Genomic DNA, 20,003 nt, shown 5'->3' on the forward strand with positions numbered 1-20,003 from the left:
GTGTTATACGTCTTCAAACAGGAAGGACACTTTAGGATAAGAATTTTTACAGTGGGATGATCACTGAGTGCCTCTTAACCAACAAAATGTATAGGATCACTATAATACAATATAGTGCTCACAAAATACATAAACGTACAATCTCAGCTCTTGTGGTCAAACAATAAACAATCTAGCTAAAGATTCATCTTTCAGTGGCCAAGAAAAAGAGTCAAACTAGACATTCAAGTACTGTATCATCTCTTAATGCATGCATTTAACAGCACACAGGGAAAACAGGATTTATTCATGCGCATCAAAGTAGGATATACCTTCTGAGTGTGTATCGGAGACATACATCTGACTAAAAATGAACCAAAAAACACCTCTCAGAGACAATACTTATTACTACAAAATATTACTGACATCTCCCTTTATATCATACACAAAACCAAACAAACATAAATACTGCTAATATAACCCTTAGCCTTTATTTCAATGTACTGTACTCCCTCCAGTTAGTCTGTTCAGGCTTAAAAAAACCAAGTCCCGCAAATTGGTTTGTACACACAATAGACAAAGAGCCTGAAAAAACTCTAAAAGTTAGTTGTCTTTTAGTTTATTTTAGTGTGACATTTGGCCACATTGAAAAATTCTAGAAGATTTTTTGTTTGAAACGTTTATTTACTTATTTTGGATTATAAATTAGATACGTACAAAGACAACACCACACAAATATGGATAAAACATAGACACTACATATAATAGAACCACAGAAATGAATGGGAGATGCATAGTAGATTAACAAATTTTGCAATTTATAGAGTAAGTTTATATATACTATTAAAATAAGAATACATCATGGAGTACTTTGTCCACTAATATTATGAAGTAGAGTTTAATACATCGTAGTAGCATGTTTTACAAAATATCTTATATCTTTGTAATGAGCAGAGTGCCATAGTAAAGTCTAACAAAACTTTTTTGGGGAAATGGAGTAATATCACTGGCTGTTTTTGTAAGAACTACCAAGTTTGTAGATTAGTGAAGAAGTGAGAATTAGTAACATTCCCGTCTTCATGACATGCTATGATAGAAAAACTGACAATCCAAATAGAACTCAGGAGAATCAAAGAGCAAGGTCTGGGTAGAAGTATCCAAAGAAACTGGCTCTGCACACATATCGTGTATGTTTTCATTACATTCCATTGACAAACTGGTTTTTAAGGACTTGCTTACTACCTCAAAACACCCTGGCCAGGCAACAGGAGCTACCTCTACTGGGAACGGGATATTTCTTTCTTTCCTAAGTGAGGAAAGTAGCGGTGATGACAGCAGCACATTGTGTGGGGCACATCACAAAGGAACATAAAGTGAGATCATGTTGGGACCATATCAAGGTGTCAAACACCATTATGCATCTAATTTACCATTAAATCTAAATAAAAAGAGAGAGAGAGAGTGTGAGAAATAACTTTAAATGCTTTGGTCATTGGGCAGCTGTAATGACGTAATTAACATCCACACACCATTGTAGAGGAGATCACTAGGATTGGGTCTGTTGGACTTTGTCATAATAGAAAAAGAGGGGAGGCGGGTCAATCTTCTTTGATGACCCACAACTTTAGGATTTTCTCCCCCTTGATAGATATCAAAGTCCTTCAGTGAAGGTAAAGATTTTGCTATCAAGGCTCTTTACTCCTACTGAAACACCTAATTTGGTATTACAGCCTTGTTACCTTTTGAAAATAGTCTTTTTTACTGCAGTGCTTGGACTGCTTGGGTTGAAGGGTTTTAAAAATAAAACCATTACAACTTTACACAGTTTATATTCATATCTTAACTACAACAAAAGTTAGACTGAGATTTAAGTCATCATCTAGACCCCACTTCCCTCAGGTGTGCTGAAAGCATGCTCCTAACTTCTCATAGTGCGGTACAGGTCCTTGCTCCCTGTTAAAATGTATATTCATGCATTCAAAATTGAAAATATGTCTAATACAGTTAACATCATTTATGCCGCATCTGCCAATGTAACTGCATACTGCGAGAACAATGTTCACCTAATTTTATTCTTATTTCATGTACCTAGGCACATACAAACTCTTCTCGCAAATTCTGTTACCAAGTTTGTGCATGCACAGACACACAGACTATTATTATTTATAATAACCACAGAGGTCAATCAAGATCAGACTAGGCTCTCTGTAAATATAACAAGTAACAGGCACTGCCTCCAAGAGATTACATTCTAACTTAAACAAAGACACAACAAGTAAGTGGAACAATAGGTGGCAATGCGTACTAATGAACACAGCTAGTCTATTTGCACAACTTAATGCTTCTCTCTCATATTTAGGGGGTTTATTTTAAAGATTTTTTTACAAAGTATTAGCTATCCAGTCGTAGATTTTTCAGCCTACGTAACAATATAAACCCATTTAGAGACTAAAATCAGGCCCAAAATCTGGATACAGTCACTAAAAGGTAACTTGAACTAGATTCCAGAGGACTTCATAGGTCAAGAGGAGCAACTTAAAATAAACACAGATTCTGAACGTCAACCAGCATAAACAAGCCAAAACCAGAGTTACTGTATGAACTTGTTCTGTCTGGTATCAGTCAGACTCCTAGAAGCAGGATTTTGTACCAGCTGTACTCTGTTAATCTTGCATGCAGAGAGACCAGCAAAAAGGACACTGGAGTAGACTAAACAGGACAAATCCAAAGTGTTAACAAGGACCTCTGCAATAGCAGGAGAGAGGCAATGACTCACTCTGGCAAAATGTGACATAGGGCTAGTCACAGCACAGACAAGATATTGAAATGTCAGAACAGCTTCTAACCATAGGAGAATGCTATAAGAGAGACTCAGTGAAAGACTGTAAGAAAAGTAAGTTGCTAAAACTGATGGCTCAATATCACAAGCTGTAACTAATATGTTACAATATTTGTACAGCATAATAATACATAGCCACTTATACAGCGCTTTTCATCTGCAGATCTCATAATCTGTATAACTGAATGCAATCCAGTTTGCAAAAGGGACAGCAGAAAAATTTAAACTTCCATTGCATATCTGCTGCTGTAAATTTCAATTAGCCGTGTTCAAGGATGAATTTATCCACTGAAACAGTCTTCTCTCATATCACAATAGAAAACTGACATATTCCATTAGGTGGCAGTGTAAGATCAGTCTGTTACATCTTCCCGTCTGAAATGTTTCAGAAGCTGGCCGTGGGAAGATGCAAGCATCTGTACTGAGTGGGTGGATACAGAGCTAATGTGGAATGTACTTAGCATGTCAACATTTGCTTTCATGTACGAGACTGATCCACAGTGATGACCCATGCAGCATGCAAAACAACAAACATTATTCCAAGAGAATTTCTAACCACACTAGATACAGTTAGGTATGATTGCAGTTGTTGCTTTGCAGTTGCATTCATTTTCTTGGTCTGGCAAAGGTTACATAGAAAAAACTGTAGTACACACTAACTTGTTCAGCTGTTTGGACTAGGTATATCTATTGATAGAGCAAGTAATCATTCAAAACAAGTTGTCTGTAGGTCTGAATTTCATTAACATTTCTCCCACTTATCATGAAATAGATATTGTAAATTCTTTTCTTTTTCTGTTTTAAAATTCTAGGCATTAAATCATTAACCCCAATCTGTTCTTGTAAAAATATTCTAAACGGTAAAAATCAAACATACTTCACCACCACCCCTTTTTATTAATATTTTTATGTTACTTTCCCCTGTTTTCCAGCTCTAGGCCACTACTTGGTACTACTATTTCTGCTGGGTTTCTGGCTGCATTTCCATAATATCATAGCCAGCAACACACCTTGGAAAAAAATCAGATCTACTTTGAATTTCAAGCCACCAAATAAAAGTAGAAGACACTTAACTCAATTTCTGTTGAATTCTTGCTTTACCTTTACAAGGTGCTGGCTACACTACAAAGCTAGAATTCAACAAGCAGACTCAATATTTTGAACAAACAACAAAGCCTGGTGAAGAAAACACACTAACGTGCACTTGAGTTCCAAAGCTGGGTAACAAAGCCTCTTCTAGTTTGAACCTGCTTTTATGTTTGAAGTTATAAAAAAAAAAAGACCTGACAACAGCAGAGAAGAAATCGTCTTAGGAATGTATATTTGTTTGTAAATATTGAATCAGCATGATAAAGTCATGACTGTAACTTTTTATCACCAAGTCCTGGTCTCCTTGCAAAATGAACTTAATTTTTTTTAGGCACTTAGTTGCATTTTTATAACTACTAAGGCACCATGTGTACAAAAACAGCAGTTACGACTTTAAAAATATGAAGGACTTAACAGTCAAAGACTGCCAATAAATACCAATTATTAAACTTGCGGGTTGAAAGATGACAGCTTGCATGCTGGGTACACCCATAAAATATTTATTAAATCCTGACTCATGCAAAAGCAGCAACAACTCTCACTTTCTTTTTCGCATTCAGACAGACTGGTCATGAAGACAACATGAAACTCCTACTTATATGTACATTTCTTGTATGTACACTACTGCTGTAAAAAAAAAAAAAAAAGTGACATTGAAATCACTGACTGCAGACTCATCCGGCTTCAGAAGGCATTCCCACCACTATTGTCAAGTAATTCATTATTCAAAGGCCCTTTTCACATAAATAGAAATAATTTGGGAATTGTTATGGGTTATTAAATTCCACTTTTTCTTATCTGCTGATTATATACACAAAATCAAATACGTTTTCCCCATTTGTACAAATGGTTAAACATTGGGGTTTTTTAAAACTAAAAGCCATTCCTAGGGCTTGAGATGTTTTATCATTAAAACCTGAGTAACATATTTGGAGCCATCTTGAAAATACCAATCTGTATGATTCACAAAGCATGATTCAGTTCTGCATTTGCATTGGACAGGGTCCCATAAATAATATTTAGAAAACCACATGAGGCAACTTTTTGTTTAAGAAGAAGAAAGCATAATGCCTGTTTTTTTAAAAACACACAGGGCAGGTGATTTAGACATTTTACATCATTGAACCAGCTTTTCTGTCTCACATGCTATTCTGGCCTGATCCTTTTTTCCCCTGTGTCTTTACTCTAGGCCTCGTGCTTTCTGGTCCCTCTTCATCTCCTGTTACCCGGCCACCTCCCATTTTCTCTCTCTTTTTCACCCCTTTCCCTCCACAGCTAGTCCTCTTTAAATGCTTCTATTGTCTACCATTATTAGCCAGGCTAGTATGCTGACATTTCCCGCCACCTCTATCAGGCAGCAAGCCAAGCTGCCCACAGAGCATGTAAATTCCACAAAGTCAGACCAGTGCTGCACACCCATGGCACATTCCTAAAGCTTGAAATTAAACCTGAGAAATGCATCCTAACTTGTGTGGGTGTTTAAATAATTTAAGTGAGTCAAAGATGTTGTGTCACCTAGTTCATCTTTCTGGTAATGCAGGATTGTTCTTTATTGTACTAGGCTTACTCCTAGTCCAGTTTTAAATATGCCAAGCAATGGGGCAGCTCATACCACTTTCACTAAGATTCCAAAGCCTAGTAAAGTTTATCATTAGAAAGTTTTATGCTTATAGCTAGTTGGTCTAAGTTTTCCCTTTCTTAATTTCATTGCATTAATCCTAATTGTGCCACCTCTCCTCCCTCGATGGTTATGCACTTATGCAGACTTGTGTCCCCACTTAATCAATGGTTAGCTAAGCTATAACTATATAGCTTTTAAAATGTCCTTACAAACCAATCTTTTCAACCTCACAACCATTTCTGTTGTCCTTTGAATATCCTCCAATTTGTACAAATAAATAAATAAATAAATAAAAACTTTCTAGTAAGAGGTGCTCAATATTAATCACAGAATATTCCAGTTACCATCATGGTTATTACCTCACTGCTGTGTCATGGAATATCTCAACACATGCAGCCCAAAACTATATTGGTCCTTTTTGCTCAGATGTCTCACTACAAATTTGTTTTGAATTCTGTCACACCTAAAGATAAGTCTTTACCAGCATTATTACTTCCCAGATTCCTCCTCCCCGTTACACATCTGTTTTTGGGATTATAATTTCCCAGACGTACTTTGTATTTTTCTAAAAGAATTCACCTCTTGTTATTTTCTGCCCAGATCTTTTAGATCTTTCTACAACCTTTTGTATTATTTTTGTACCACTCCCTGCACACTAGTAACTGTACATTTTATAACATGCTACCTACTACTACACAATTAAAGAAGATATTAAGTAAGACTGGATCCAATACTAAACTCATCTGTACCCTTCTAGACTCCTCTTTCAATTTAACATTTGTTAAATTACATCCTTTGTTTACACTCCCTTCAGGCAGTTGTCAATCCGTGTGACAGTAATCGTAGCCAAGCTGATCTGAATTCATTTTGACAGTAAGGTTCTAAGACTGTATCCGAGGGTTTATCAAAATAAAGCCAATCTTAAAAATAACCAAGTCATGAGCAATAAGCAGCACTGGTTTATGAAGACTAGATCTTGCCAGACAAACGTTTGTTTGGATACAGTTACAAAACTGACAGATGAATGGAAAGCAGACAATGTAATAGGTTTGGATTTTCTAGACATGTCATGATTACTCTCTCAATATTTTACTAGGAACAGGATTCAGACTCTGAGAGAACAGTAATTGCCAGGATTTAGGGTAGTAAGAATTCAAGTATTACACAGAAATAATTGTGGAAATGAAGATATTCAAACTTGAATGATGATAATTATTTAACAGAAGATTTTATGCATTGTGGCAAGAATAAAGGGACAATATCCTAATTAAATCCCAAATGCATACATAGTCATGATAACCATTTAAAAAGATACACTGTCAAATCTGAGAGAGGGCAAAAATTAGAACTTTCAGCTTTCTTGATTCACAAGTGTGCATCATGCTGCCCCATTCTTGTGCGAAGGAGAAGATACTGAAATAGTTCATCTCCTTTGCTACTCTGAAGAACAGGACAGAGATAACAAACAAATCATGCACTCCAGACAGAATGGATCCCATAGTAAAATAGTCTAATTTTAAACAGCCTTTGTTTTTGAAGGGGCTGATATCTTACTTCCGAGGAACTTTATTTCTAAATGCTATTTTAGGTTTGTTTATGTTTTGGCCACTAGTAGTGTCCCTTCAAAGCCCTATGATAGATTTATAATAAGGGAGTAAGTTTATTACAGAGCAATTTTATAAAGTCTACAATATTTGTGAACAAAAGCCAAGGGGTTTGTGGTTAGAAACCAATATTAATGTTTCAGTAAAAGTAAACTAGTTGATGGATACATAAAACATATTTCACATTGCAATACAAGCAAGAGAGATCTATCTAAACATGCTTAAAAGCCCCACAGAACTCAAGCACAGAGTTCTATAACTGCAATGTATAAACCCTCAGACCCTAAATTATTTGCCAATCCCAAAACCGTAAACATCACAAGGTTCAATGAACTAGGCCCTCAGATTATCTGACGTTCTTATCAATCACCTAGTAATATAGACAAAAATTAGGATTACCAAACACCACTGAAGACTAGGTATTGTGCCATCAGCTAATTGAATTTTCTTGTCTTTCCCCACCCTCTAAGCTGTTAAACTTTTCTGGAATTCATATAATGATGTATAGAAAAAACCACTAAGAAAGTGGATTAAAGGCATTTGGTACTCACTTGTCTATCTCAATACCAAGCGGATTAGCTGGACGTAGAGACAAGGGGGGAATCCCTTTGTTCCTGTCAGTGCGCGTGTCATAATAGTTCATTTCATCAACCCAGACAGCAGACTGATCCAAGATACCTAGAGAAAACAAAGCACATATCCTTAAAACAACAAAGGCTGTCCAGCACCATCAACTTCGGCCATACTGAATTAATTTGAAAAAGCCTGAAAAATATAAAATGCGTGCCTATGTAATATTTTGGAAGATACAGAGCAAAACAACCTGGATACAATTATGCTAAACTATTTGCTTAGAGTAGCTGGAAAGGTATCAATGGCAGGGCATCACATCTTACATCTCACAGACTGCACTGTTCTGTTTAAGATACAAAGTACCAATGCGGACAAGTTAACAGGCAATAATAAAATAGCACTTTTCAAAGTCTTTTACTCATCACCTCCAACCCTGTCACCCGCCAGAGATACCAGCAGTTAATGTGGCAGTCTCTCTTTTCATAGATTTTGGGGAAGATTCCTCCTTTTTCACCACTCAGCCAGAACAAAAGTCAACTCTGGCCACAAGCCCCTTAGCTAGCAAGTTCCCCAGTATGTGGCAGTCCTCAATGAGCATAGAGCAGAGAAAACTGGCTTCCTTCCAATAGCTCAAGCACAGGGAGCATGTCAAGGTCATGGTTCAGGGAAAGGAAGGCAAGCCAGGGCTGCTCCAACCTGCACTCGGCAGAGAATCGGCTCTCTTCTCTGATGCACCCAGCTGAAGCTGGACGCAGCAGAGAATCTGGCCCTCAGTCTTTTTCTGTTTGGCAAACCACAGATTTCTTCCTCCCCCAAGACTTCCCCCTCCCACGAGTTTCTAATAAAGTTTGAAATATTAACATTTAGATTGTAAAACATTAGAACAGCTCTGGGGAAAGTATGTGTTATTTAACTGCCATCGGAACCATAGAAAACAAGAACCTAAACTGTTGCTTTCGTGTAGACTCTTATATAAACAGTGCCTGTCCTAATTTCTCAATGAGCTAGATTGAATAAAAAAATCTAGAATCCAAAGGACATTTTTGACAGGATTGTAGATGAAATTTGCGGTTAGACTACTTGACAACGTTCTTAATTATTAAACAACACACTAGAAATATCCCCAAAAAGGTCTTTTTTGTGTGTCTTACTGAGTATTAGTTGCTAATGTTGCTTAATTATAACAGCGTCCAACATTCAACTCCCTTTTTAAAAGGATTAACAGTCAGAAGGAGCTATAGGTGTACTGTCCACGCATTCCTTTTGTGTCTTTTACTGATTCATTAGGCTTAACAGCCCATTAAAGAACCTGAAGAACTGGGACTATCGTTTTTGCAAGCATTAATATCAATTCTAAAGGGTAGGAGTGTGTGAAGGAAATCAAAGAGTTTTCACTTTCAGAAAAACAGGTGCCTTCAATGACCAATGTATAAGTACACCTAAAAGTCAGATTTCAACCCAAAATGTGTATTGTTAGTATATATTTTGCAAGTACTAAACAAGTAAAGAGTGACCAAGGAACAACTACCAGTGGGTTAAATTTTACAAATAAATGTTATTTACAAAACCCAAAACATCTAGTCAATTTTTTATTATTTAGCAAAAATAATTGTAAGTTTGAATGAGGCAAAATACCTATTTTCTCGGGTTTCAGGAGTTTGAAGGAAACAGTTGAAGTTCCTCTGCCACCTGATTTTGTAGTGACAATAATGTCTCCCTTATCATTTTTAGCTTGTCCCACTCGACACACTATTTTACTGGCAGACATCCATTCAGCAGTCAGGAGACAGTTGTGTCCGCAGATTGTTAAACCTGGAAATCAAAGACTTACTGTGAATAAAACTGAAGAAAATACAGTCTGTCTTATAATAGTTAGTTTTCTGTTTATCTAGACATGTTATAAACAAATAAATGAATTCTGCCAACCCTGTCTTTTATAATTTAGATGGATAATACTGATGTTTATTTTTAAGCATTTTTTCCTATTTTTATGCATTAAACTTTCACAGTTGTGGAAACTTATGGGTGGTGGCAGTCAGCAGTTATTTAATGGCAAATAGATTCAAACTATTAAGTGTTATAAACTGTTAAAAGACAAATGGTCAACATCACATGTCAAAATATACAAAGTAAATATCCTTAAATCAACAAATCAGACCCATTATTACTATTCATTCCCTAATCCATTTGTAACAAGTCTAATTCAAAAATCTAAACAATTGGATTTTGACTCTAATAAGTTCTCAAGCAGCATTTTTCGTACTTCGCCTATCTTTACATTTTGATTACTATCAATGTAAATATTTGTTGTGGGTTTCTGTATGTACAGTGAAATCAATGTTTACTGACATTTAATGATAAAAATCTAATCCTTCCAAGCCTAGTTATAGATAATTAAAATATAAAAATACATCTACAAATACGTAACTCTTCTATAGCACTTTGTAGACCCAATACAGTAAGGAAATCATGGGTATATTCTTCAAAAGCACATTGGTCACTTAAGAACCTAAGTCCTATTGATTTTCAGTGGGAGGTAGGAACTTTTGAAAATAGAACTTAAGCTCCTAATCATTTAGGTGCTTTTGAAACTATTTCTCCCTACGTACTAAGTGCATTGCTGATCGGCCTCTATAGCTTCAAAACACCGCAAAAATATTAAATTATTCAGTATTCAGGTATAGGTGTCTAGATTAGCTCCTGCCCCAGTACAGATGGTACATCACTGTAATCAGACAATGCCAGGGTTTTTTTTTTTAAATTGGGTTGGTTTGTATTTTCCATTTCTAGAAACTCTTACCAATTTAACAGATACTTAAAATGAAAAAGGTCAGCATGTGACGCACAGCCCCAAACATTTCACATTTTCTTTTCTCAATTTAATTCTCTGACCGTACACAGCTGACAGATTTGGCAGGTTTGAGGTTTTTATCAGATAGCACAACACCTCTACCTGGGCAAATTCATTTTTTTTAAGGGGACAAACTCTTGTTACCACAGAGTGGAATATTCAGAAAGAATTATTTTTAAAATGTACAGGGATGGTAGATAAATTATATATATTTTTAAAGGTGACCATCCACTGCCTTCTTCATGCTATTCAGCAGAATGGTAGCCAATACTGATTGCAGTACCTCTCCAGTTCATGCACTGAATGAGGGCACCCTTTTTTGACAATGATGCCATTTGTGGAATATTACTAGAAGCTATGGGATACTAAGCTGATCAACATAATAAGGGAGTTTATAGGATGGAAGCAGATGTGCAGTGAGGTCGCCTATAGGCCTGGGTGACTATTGTGATATTGTGACTGGAGTTGGACAAGGATCTGTGTTATTTAACAATCCTCTTTGAATTAGCACCTGACTGGGTGATGAAGAGGACAACAAAAGGCACTATGGATGGTGTAAAATAGGTTAGCGGAGATAAATTACATGCCTCTGACTTTGCTGATGACATTGTTTTACTAGTATGATGTGGAACTGAATGATCCCCCTTATATCAGATGTAGAACTGGAAGCAGCAAAAATTGGATTGAAAGAAAAAAGTTATAAAGGTCAGAAACTGGACAACAGATGCAAAGATGTATGTGGATGGAAAAGAAATCACACAGGTAGAAGAGTTCAGCGACCTGGGGAGTATGATGACATTTGAAGGGGACTGTGAAAGATATTCATACAAGATTAGGAAAAGCAAAGCAAAAGAGGTCTTTTACATCAAACTAAACTATGTGACTGTACTGAGCTCACTATTACACAGAGCAGAGACAACGGCTAACACAAACAGATTGATGGGTAATCTCCACAGATGGCTGAAGAAGATATTACACATTTTATGGAAAGACAAAACAACAAATGCAAGAGTAAGGAAGCTGACAGAGCAGGACATGTTAGAAAATGTCAACAAAACAGAATTCAGAGTAACAGCCGTGTGATATATGCCATCATGTGCCAGCAATGCCCCTCTGCCATGTACATTGGTCAAACTGGACAGTCTCTATGTAAAAGAATAAATGGACACAAATCAGATGTCAAGAATTATAACATTCATAAACCAGTCGGAGAACACTTCAATCTCTCTGGTCACGCGATTACAGACATGAAAGTTGCGATATTACAACAAAAAAACTTCAGAACCAGACTCCAGCGAGAGACTGTTGAATTGGAATTCATTTGCAAATTGGATACAATTAATTTAGGCTTGAATAGAGACTGGGAGTGGCTAAGTCATTATGCAAGGTAACCTATTTCCCCTTGTTTTTTCCTACCCCCCACCCCCAGACGTTCTTGTTAAACCCTGGATTTGTGCTGGAAATGGCCCAACTTGATCATACACATTGTAAGGAGAGTGATCACTTTAGATAAGCTATTACTAGCAGAAGAGTGGGGGGGGGGGGGGAAGAGAAAGCCTTTTGTAGTGGTAAACACCCATTTTTTCATGCTTTGTGTGTATAAAAAGATCTTCTATACTTTCCACAGTATGCATCCGATGAAGTGAGCTGTAGCTCACGAAAGCTTATGCTCAAATAAATTGGTTAGTCTCTAAGGTGCCACAAGTACTCCTTTTCTTTTAACAAAACAGAAGGTTCAGGTGGTTTGGACATGTACAACACATGGAAGATTGGAGCAAGTTTTAAGCAAGCATTGTACCTGTAGGAGGAAGGAGAAAGTGAGGAAGACCAAGGAAGAACAGGCAGAAGACAGTGACCTAGTAAACTGAATGTACTGGCATCACGTGAACTACCACAAAACCAATGAGTGACCGTAATCAATGGAGGAACTGGATTCCCAGATGTGTCAGTGGTACCAGAGGAACTAAGATCTAAAGTAAAGGTGACCAGCAGAGAAATAAACCTTGTCTCTGTGCAGTTGTGTGTTATTGTTTGGGGGCACAGGGAGGTTGCTTTTTTGTGATAAATTAACAAGATCTGAATGAATGAATAAATAAATAAAAATGGTTTTATGTTTGTGTTTTACCTTCAGAATGTATGAAATATCAAATCTTGTCTTTTCTGGCTTTTGCCCATGGGTTTTTTTGAAGGACTAAAATAAGAGCCTGGAGTGAAACTTTCCTCAGCCCTGACTGAAAAGGTGTGAGAGTTGAATCTTTAACAATGAACTTTTTCCCAAGTGTGTGATAGGAGTCTGAATTAAGTAGGTGCTAAAAATTAATAAAGAAATAAAGAAATCAGACTTTGAAACCTGGGAAATTGAGAGGGAAAGTGATTTTTAGTCACTGTTTAAAGACACTTGTTTTATGATACAATTGCCACTAGTTTGTCAAGTATACATAAAGTCTTCCCACAAAACCAGGGTAGACAACACCAGACTTTTCTAGTGTAAAGACTAACAAGGGGAAAAAGCTTTTTTTTTTAAATTATAACATTCAGAATGTCTTTATATATCAAAAGAAGCAAAAAAGAGCACCCTTTTTCCTCCTTTGTAGGTCAGTTTTAAGATTCTCTCAATAACAGTCATTTAATTACTATTTAATTTAACTTGATGGAATAATTTAACTTTGGATTTTCAGTAAAACATGCAGGAAATGTTTATACTTGTGCAAAATCGTTTGAAGATTTCTACATTATTTAAGAGTTTCTTTCCTGCCTTCAATTTTATTTCTTAAATAATTACTACTACCCAGGGAACATGAGACTTAAGAAGTCCACTAACTTAAAAATTAGCTATGATCCGCTTCACATCACAGAATAATAAATGACATAGCACTGTAACGTATGTACTCTTCATTAATGTTTTGCATACCACACTAAATATAGTAATGGCACAGGGCTAAAACTTTAAAGCTGACAAAGGATCTCCCTCGATACATATTTAAATCCAGGAACAAACTTTGTTCCCAAATGACAGAACCTCCTATAAATGAAAAGTATTTTCTTAAATTTTCTGCAAGTGTTTTTAAAGGTTCATAAGTTTCAAAGTCGTGAGTGACTTTCAACCTGGTTGTCTTTAACAGAATGACGTAAAAAGGCATATTCTCTTTCTTCATACATGTGGTACTCAGTTTATTCCCAAGCATACAATATTTTCTACTTTTTATTGAATTGTAATGCTTTTTGGCAGAGGGTGGGAAGGAGAGTTTAACTGAGGTTTATAAAAATATTAGGCCTCAATCCAACAAAGACTTACAAGTGTGAGTACTTCCATCGTGTATAACTCTTTGCAAGACTGGGACCTTAGGACTGGAGCACATGACTTATGAGAAGAGACTGAGGGAACTGGGATTATTTAGTCTGCAGAAGAGAAGAATGAGGGGGGATTTGATAGCTGCTTTCAACTACCTGAAAGCGGGTTCCAAAGAGGATGGATCTAGGCTGTTCTCAGTGGTAGCAGATGACAGGCAAGGAGTAATGGTCTCAAGCTACAGTGAGGGAGGTTTAGGTTGGATATTAGGAAAAACTTTTTTACTAGGAGGGTGGTGAAGCACTGGAATGGGTTACCTAGGGAGGTGGTAGAATCTCCTTCCTTAGAGGTTTTAAGGTCAGGCTTGACAAAGCCCTGGCTGGGATGATTTAGTTGGGGATTGGTCCTGCTTTGAGCAGGGGGTTGGACTAGATGACCTCCTGAGGTCCCTTCCAACCCTGATATTCTATGTCTATGCTGCGATAAAAAACCCATGGCACTGAGTCTCAGAGCTCAGGTCAGCTGACATGGGATCACAGGACTCAGCTGTGGGGCTAAAAATTGCAGTGTAGACGTTTGGGCTCAGGATGGAGCCCGAGCTTTGAGACCCTCCCCCACGCATAGGGTCTCAGAGCCTGGGCTCCAGTGCAAGCCAGAACTTCTACACTACAATTTTAGAACCCTACAGCTTGGATCCCGCAAGCCCAACTCATCTGATCCGGGCCAGCCACAGATGTGTAGAGGTACCGTTCGACACGCCCCAGAATAAGCTAAATCTGAAATAAGCTAAGATAAAATTTACTATGACTTTCAACTCTTCTACATCAACACAGAAGACGATTAGCAGCAAAAATTTGAAAGAAGACTTATTTACACTGTAAAGTAATGCACGATTGCCCAGGTGTATTATTGGAGGGTGTGTGTTGCGGCATAGCAAGACTTCAGGTGGCAACACAGAGTCCAGATGAATTAGCTGGAGTGCTAAAAAGTACAACAAAAGTTGTGTATATATAGTGCCTTTTACCTAGATATCTCAAAGGTTTTTTGTTTGGGTGTGTTTTTAAACAAATATTCACTAAGCTTCAACACCCTGGTCAGAGCAGGAAAACGTTATTATACTCTTTTTTTAAGATGGCAAACTGAAACACAGTAAAGTTAAACAATTTGAACACAGCCACTGACAGAGTAGGGAACAGAACTTGGGCGTTCTATTTTACAATCATAGGGTAAAATCCTGGTTCCATTGAAACCAAAGACAAAACTCTCATTGGCTTCACTACGGCCAGGATTTCACCCATGGACTCTAACTACAAGACAAACCACCTCTGGCATAAGTAATAAGGTACACATATATTTAAAATGTACATTACCAATTCAAAACCATCCTTCTAAACTCATGGGGATAATTGTATATTACCATACTACCCATTGTGTATTTCCTCTGAACGTAAAGATATCAGAATCTGTCACCAACCAGTTTCTTGAAGTCTAAAAATGTGGAATGCATCAAACCATTTCTCTGAATTTACCTATGAGGTCTGTTGGCCCAGTTCCCAAGTTTTCTCCTCTAATTGTGACTTTTGTCCATGAGATGCCTTCATTGGGAGAGATCCCAGTTACAAGAGGGGGCTGGCGTGATCGAGACATGGTATTTTCCTCCTGTGTTTGGAAATCCAGTAATGCAGCAATCTGTTCAACAAGGAACAATAACTGAATAAATATAGTATGTAGGTTTTTTACAAAATAATTATACCAAAAACTGAAAACATTAAAATTGTAAAACTAAACATCTTTTAAAAATGTTTTTATAAAACATAAAACATATAGTTTTCACCACACATTTTCAACATTTTATATTAATTATTAGATGTCCTTGCACTTACACGTATGCATATTCAATAACTCCAGTTCTGAATTATAAGTAAGAAAAGAAAAACACGAAAAAAAATACATTAGAAACAAATCCATTAACATTCATAATGGTAAGTCAGAGTACACATGTATAGGGTCATAGTAGTCAGAATTGGGAAGGATCTACTCAGTCAAGTCCATCTTTGGCTTAGATCAGAGGTACGATACTATGTATGTTCACAACCGTATCATCTCCCTTCATGGGGAGGGAAAGGATTCCTCAGGAGTAGTTTAGATAAATGATGAGCATTTATCCAAAATGGAAACCATTCTTACGCTGAAAGTAAGAGACAGCTCCCGATACCGACATAAAGGAGAAATCAATATTATCAACAACATCATAAAAAAATCCTACCTGGCCAAGGACAATATACGCTTTGAATATGTATTTAAACAGCACATGAAATTATTTGAGAATCATTTCCAGAATAGTGTCATTTTGCATTTCAAATCAAGAGCCTGCCTGAATCATTTCAGTTATCTCAGCAGTCATAAACACTACTAAAACTCCTGTGTCATGCAATTCAGCCTTAATCCAGGATTAATTCTGATACTAAACGTCTTGTTGTTTATTAGTAACTTTCATTTGTGCTGCTTTGCAAGCCAAAAAGCAGATGCACACAGCTTGAAGTAACATTAGCTCCCACTGGGTTCTTTCTGCAGCTGCTGCACAGGGATTCAGTCCAAAGAAGCAAATAGGTCCTGTAGTAACTTCAACAGTAGAGAAAGGGGCAAGCATAGCTGGGTTCAGGGACAGTCATCCACATATGATAACTCCTGTCTCAAGGAGGATCACTTCATCTATTCTGTGACCCCCTAATCTTGCCAGGCAGGACAATTTTTTTTTTAAACTCTGAGGGGGAACCTCACAGCATTTAGTCCCCCTCTGCACTCCTTTCACCAGTTGCTCTTGGAGAGAAGATGATCTGGCATCATGTATTTATAACAGGAACTTCTCTAGTCTAGGCAAGCCAATAACCAAATATGACACCTGAAAAAAATGGAAGAAACCTTTCAGCAAAACTTAAATAGATGCTAGTGAGAATGTGACAGGATGTGATCCATGACAAATGACTTCTGAGTAGTCCAAAAATATATTAGTTCAAGGTATAAGATAATATATTATGAAAGCAACAAACGCACAGGTACAATATAAAAGTCAGCCTGGTGGCTGTCCAAAATGGATTAAAGCTACCTGTGCAACCTTAATTCAGCCTCTTTGGGCATATGCATTATGACTAGGGCCCTACCAAATTCACAGTCCATTCTGGTCAATTTCATGGTCATAGGATTTTAAAAATAATAAATTTCATGATTTCAGCTATTTAAATCTGAAATTTCACAGGGTTATAATTGCAGGGATCCTGACCCAAAAAGGAGTTGGGGGGGGGGGGTGTCACAAGGTTATTGCAGAGAGGGGTTGCGGTACTGCTACCCTTACCTCTGCACTGCTGCTGGCAGTGCGGCTGCCTTCAGACCTGGGCAGCTGAAGAGCGGTGGCTGCTGGCCGGGCAGAGCTGCCACCACCAGCAGCGCAGAAGTAAGGATGGCATGGTATGGAATTGCCTCACATACTTCTGCGCTGCTGCCTGCAGAGGTGGGCCCTCAGTCAGCAGCCGTCACACTCTGGCCACCCAGCTCTGAACGCAACAGTGGAGAATTAAGGATGGCATAGTATGGTATTGCCACCCCTACTTCTGCACTGCTGCTGCTGGGGCACTGCCTTCAGATCTGAGCACCTGACCAACAGCCGCCGCTCTCCAGCCGCCCAGCTCTGAAGGCAGCAGTTTATCCAATCACAGACTATTTTTTCGACGGGATTCCTACCTCACTCAATGCACAGGATGGACAGGGCTCACTTAATGAGCACCTATTCAATATCTTGTTTTCCCTTCGCTGTTCAATGTGTGACCCCAACCTATGCTTACTACACACTATTCAAACCCTATTCTGAAGACAGGATTATTAATTTCCTCAAAGCCTTTTCTATGGTGCTCATCACTATAGTATCTGAGTGATTCATAAACATTAACTAACTTTCACAACACCCAAATGAGAAGGGGTATTATCATTCCCATTTTACAGATGAAGAGCTGAAGTACAAAGAGATTAAGATCAAAAGTATCCACTAATTTTGGTAACTAATTTGAGATGACGAGGACATGATTTTTCAGAATACTTTGAACGTATGAAGTGCTATATAATACTAAGTACAGTTCCCATTCACTTCAGTTGCAACTGTGAACGTTCCACACTTCTGCAGATCAGACACCAAGATCTCAAATCAGGCACCCAGAAAATGAGGCACACAAAATTAATGACCACCCACGAAAAGTTTGGTTAAGTGACTTGTCGAGCATCACATAACAACACTATGGCAAAGACAGGAATAGAATCCAATTCTCAAGGGCAGCAATCACCCTCTCTCTTTGCATCCCGTGCCTCATTCATGACACACCACCCATTTGCTGCCACACATGATGCAGGGTCCTACAGACAAGTCTCCTTCACTACACACCCCTGTTTAATCCCCAAAGCAGGCCCATCCTGTGCACTGAATGAGGTAGAGGGTCTGTGGAAAAAATACTATGTAATCATGGGTACAAATACAGAAACTGTATCATGATGCATATGAACAAGGGGGCCGAATTAAATTAAATATATAATCCTAATTCTGGCATTTCCTAGCCTTTGGGGGCCTGGTGTTGAAACCTTAATAATGTTCTTTTAACACAATTTTTTAGTGTGTAATCGCCTACATTTTTAAAATTTGGGTGGATTTTCAGAGGGACAGCAAAAAGCATATCCCCTTAGAAATTCTCCTGCCAAATTTCAAATCACTGCAACAAACAAGAGGAGCTAGAACTTCTCTGTCATAAATATAAAGGGAAGGGTAAACACCTTTAAATCCCTCCTGGCCAGAGATAAAACCCTTTCACCTGTAAAGGGTTAAGAAGCTAAGATAACCTCGCTGGCACCTGACCAAAATGACCAATGAGGAGACAAGATACTTTCAAAGCTGGGGGGGGGGGAGAAACAAAGGGTCCTGTCTGTCTGTGTGATGCTTTTGCCGGGACCAGAGCAGGAATGCAGGTCAGAACTCCTGTAAAGAGTTAGTAAGCCATCTAGTTAGATATGCGTTAGATTCTGTTTTGTTTAAATGGCTGATAAAATAAGTTGTGCTGAATGGAATGTATATTCCTGTTTTTGTATCTTTTTGTAACTTAAGGTTTTGCCTAGAGGGATTCTCTAAGTTTTGAATCTGATTACCCTGTAGTAAGGTATTTACCATCCTGATTTTACAGAGGTGATTCTTTTAAGAACCTGATTGCTTTTTCATTGTTCTTAAGAGCCAAGGGTTTGGGTTTGTGTTCACCTATGCACATTGGTGAGGATTTTTATCAAGCCTTCCCCAGGAAAGGGGGTGTAGTGCTTGGGGGGATATTTGGGAGGAGGGGAGGGAGACGTTTCCAAGTGGGCACTTCCCCTGTTCTGTGTGTAACACTTTGGTGGTGGCAGCTTTTAACCTACGCTGGTAAGAATAAGCTGAGGGGGTCTTTCATGCAGGTCCCCACATCTGTACCCTAGAGTTCAGAGTGGGGAAGGAACCTTGACATCTCAATAAAAAAAGGTGTAAGAATTTTTATTAACATGGGCAAAACAATGTATTTTTCACTAGCCTCATTCTCAGAAGTGGCTGAAATGTTTTGAATGACATTTTCCAAAAACCTCAGCCTGAGGAAGACACCAGACATTCATAATTTCAGCCAAAATAGTTACAATTTTGCAAACTTATAACCAAGTACCAAGTGAAAATATGGTCTTAGAATGTGAAATGCAGAGCAACCTTAATAATAGGAGGTGCTCCAAGCTCTGTCTCTAATAAATAAGATGTTCAAAGGTTAAGTACCTGCTTATCCTTCCTGACAAGTTTTGTGCCTATTGCCAAGTTTAAAAATACTGGTAACATAGGAAATTTTGACTACATGGATCAAAGGTAGTAGTTATCACAGGCCCAGATTCATCCCTTTCTGTGGGAACAGATCCAGGGAGAAGACAGTATTGTCAGTCGAGGAGATGGAGTTCCTTCCTCTGAAAAGCTGGCTTTGGAGACTACTCTGAAACTCGAGAGATAACAGGGCCATCTGTGAACAAGTTGTGTGTTGTTGGTCCCTGACAGACTCCCCACTCCTTCTCAGGCCCAGAGTTTGATGACTCCACTAGAGACCTACAGAGATTTTTCCAGA

The 20,003-nt window shown here is 38.0% G+C and overlaps 1 protein-coding gene across 1 annotated transcript in view; it reads right to left on the reverse strand.

Annotated features, from left to right (window-relative positions):
- Positions 1 to 20,003, reverse strand: part of EXOC2 (exocyst complex component 2) — a 187,969-nt gene that overhangs the window by 152,566 nt on the left and 15,400 nt on the right. The window contains exons 2-4 of the mRNA XM_074944943.1: positions 15,375 to 15,534; positions 9,341 to 9,517; positions 7,684 to 7,810 (exon numbers count right to left, since the gene is read on the reverse strand). Of these exons, the coding sequence (XP_074801044.1) occupies positions 7,684 to 7,810; positions 9,341 to 9,517; positions 15,375 to 15,492 (422 nt within the window). The 5' untranslated portion in view covers positions 15,493 to 15,534. The remainder of the gene's footprint in view (positions 1 to 7,683; positions 7,811 to 9,340; positions 9,518 to 15,374; positions 15,535 to 20,003) is intronic.

The sequence above is a fragment of the Natator depressus genome, chromosome 2, assembly GCF_965152275.1.
Source record: "Natator depressus isolate rNatDep1 chromosome 2, rNatDep2.hap1, whole genome shotgun sequence".
NCBI lineage: Eukaryota > Metazoa > Chordata > Testudines > Cheloniidae > Natator > Natator depressus.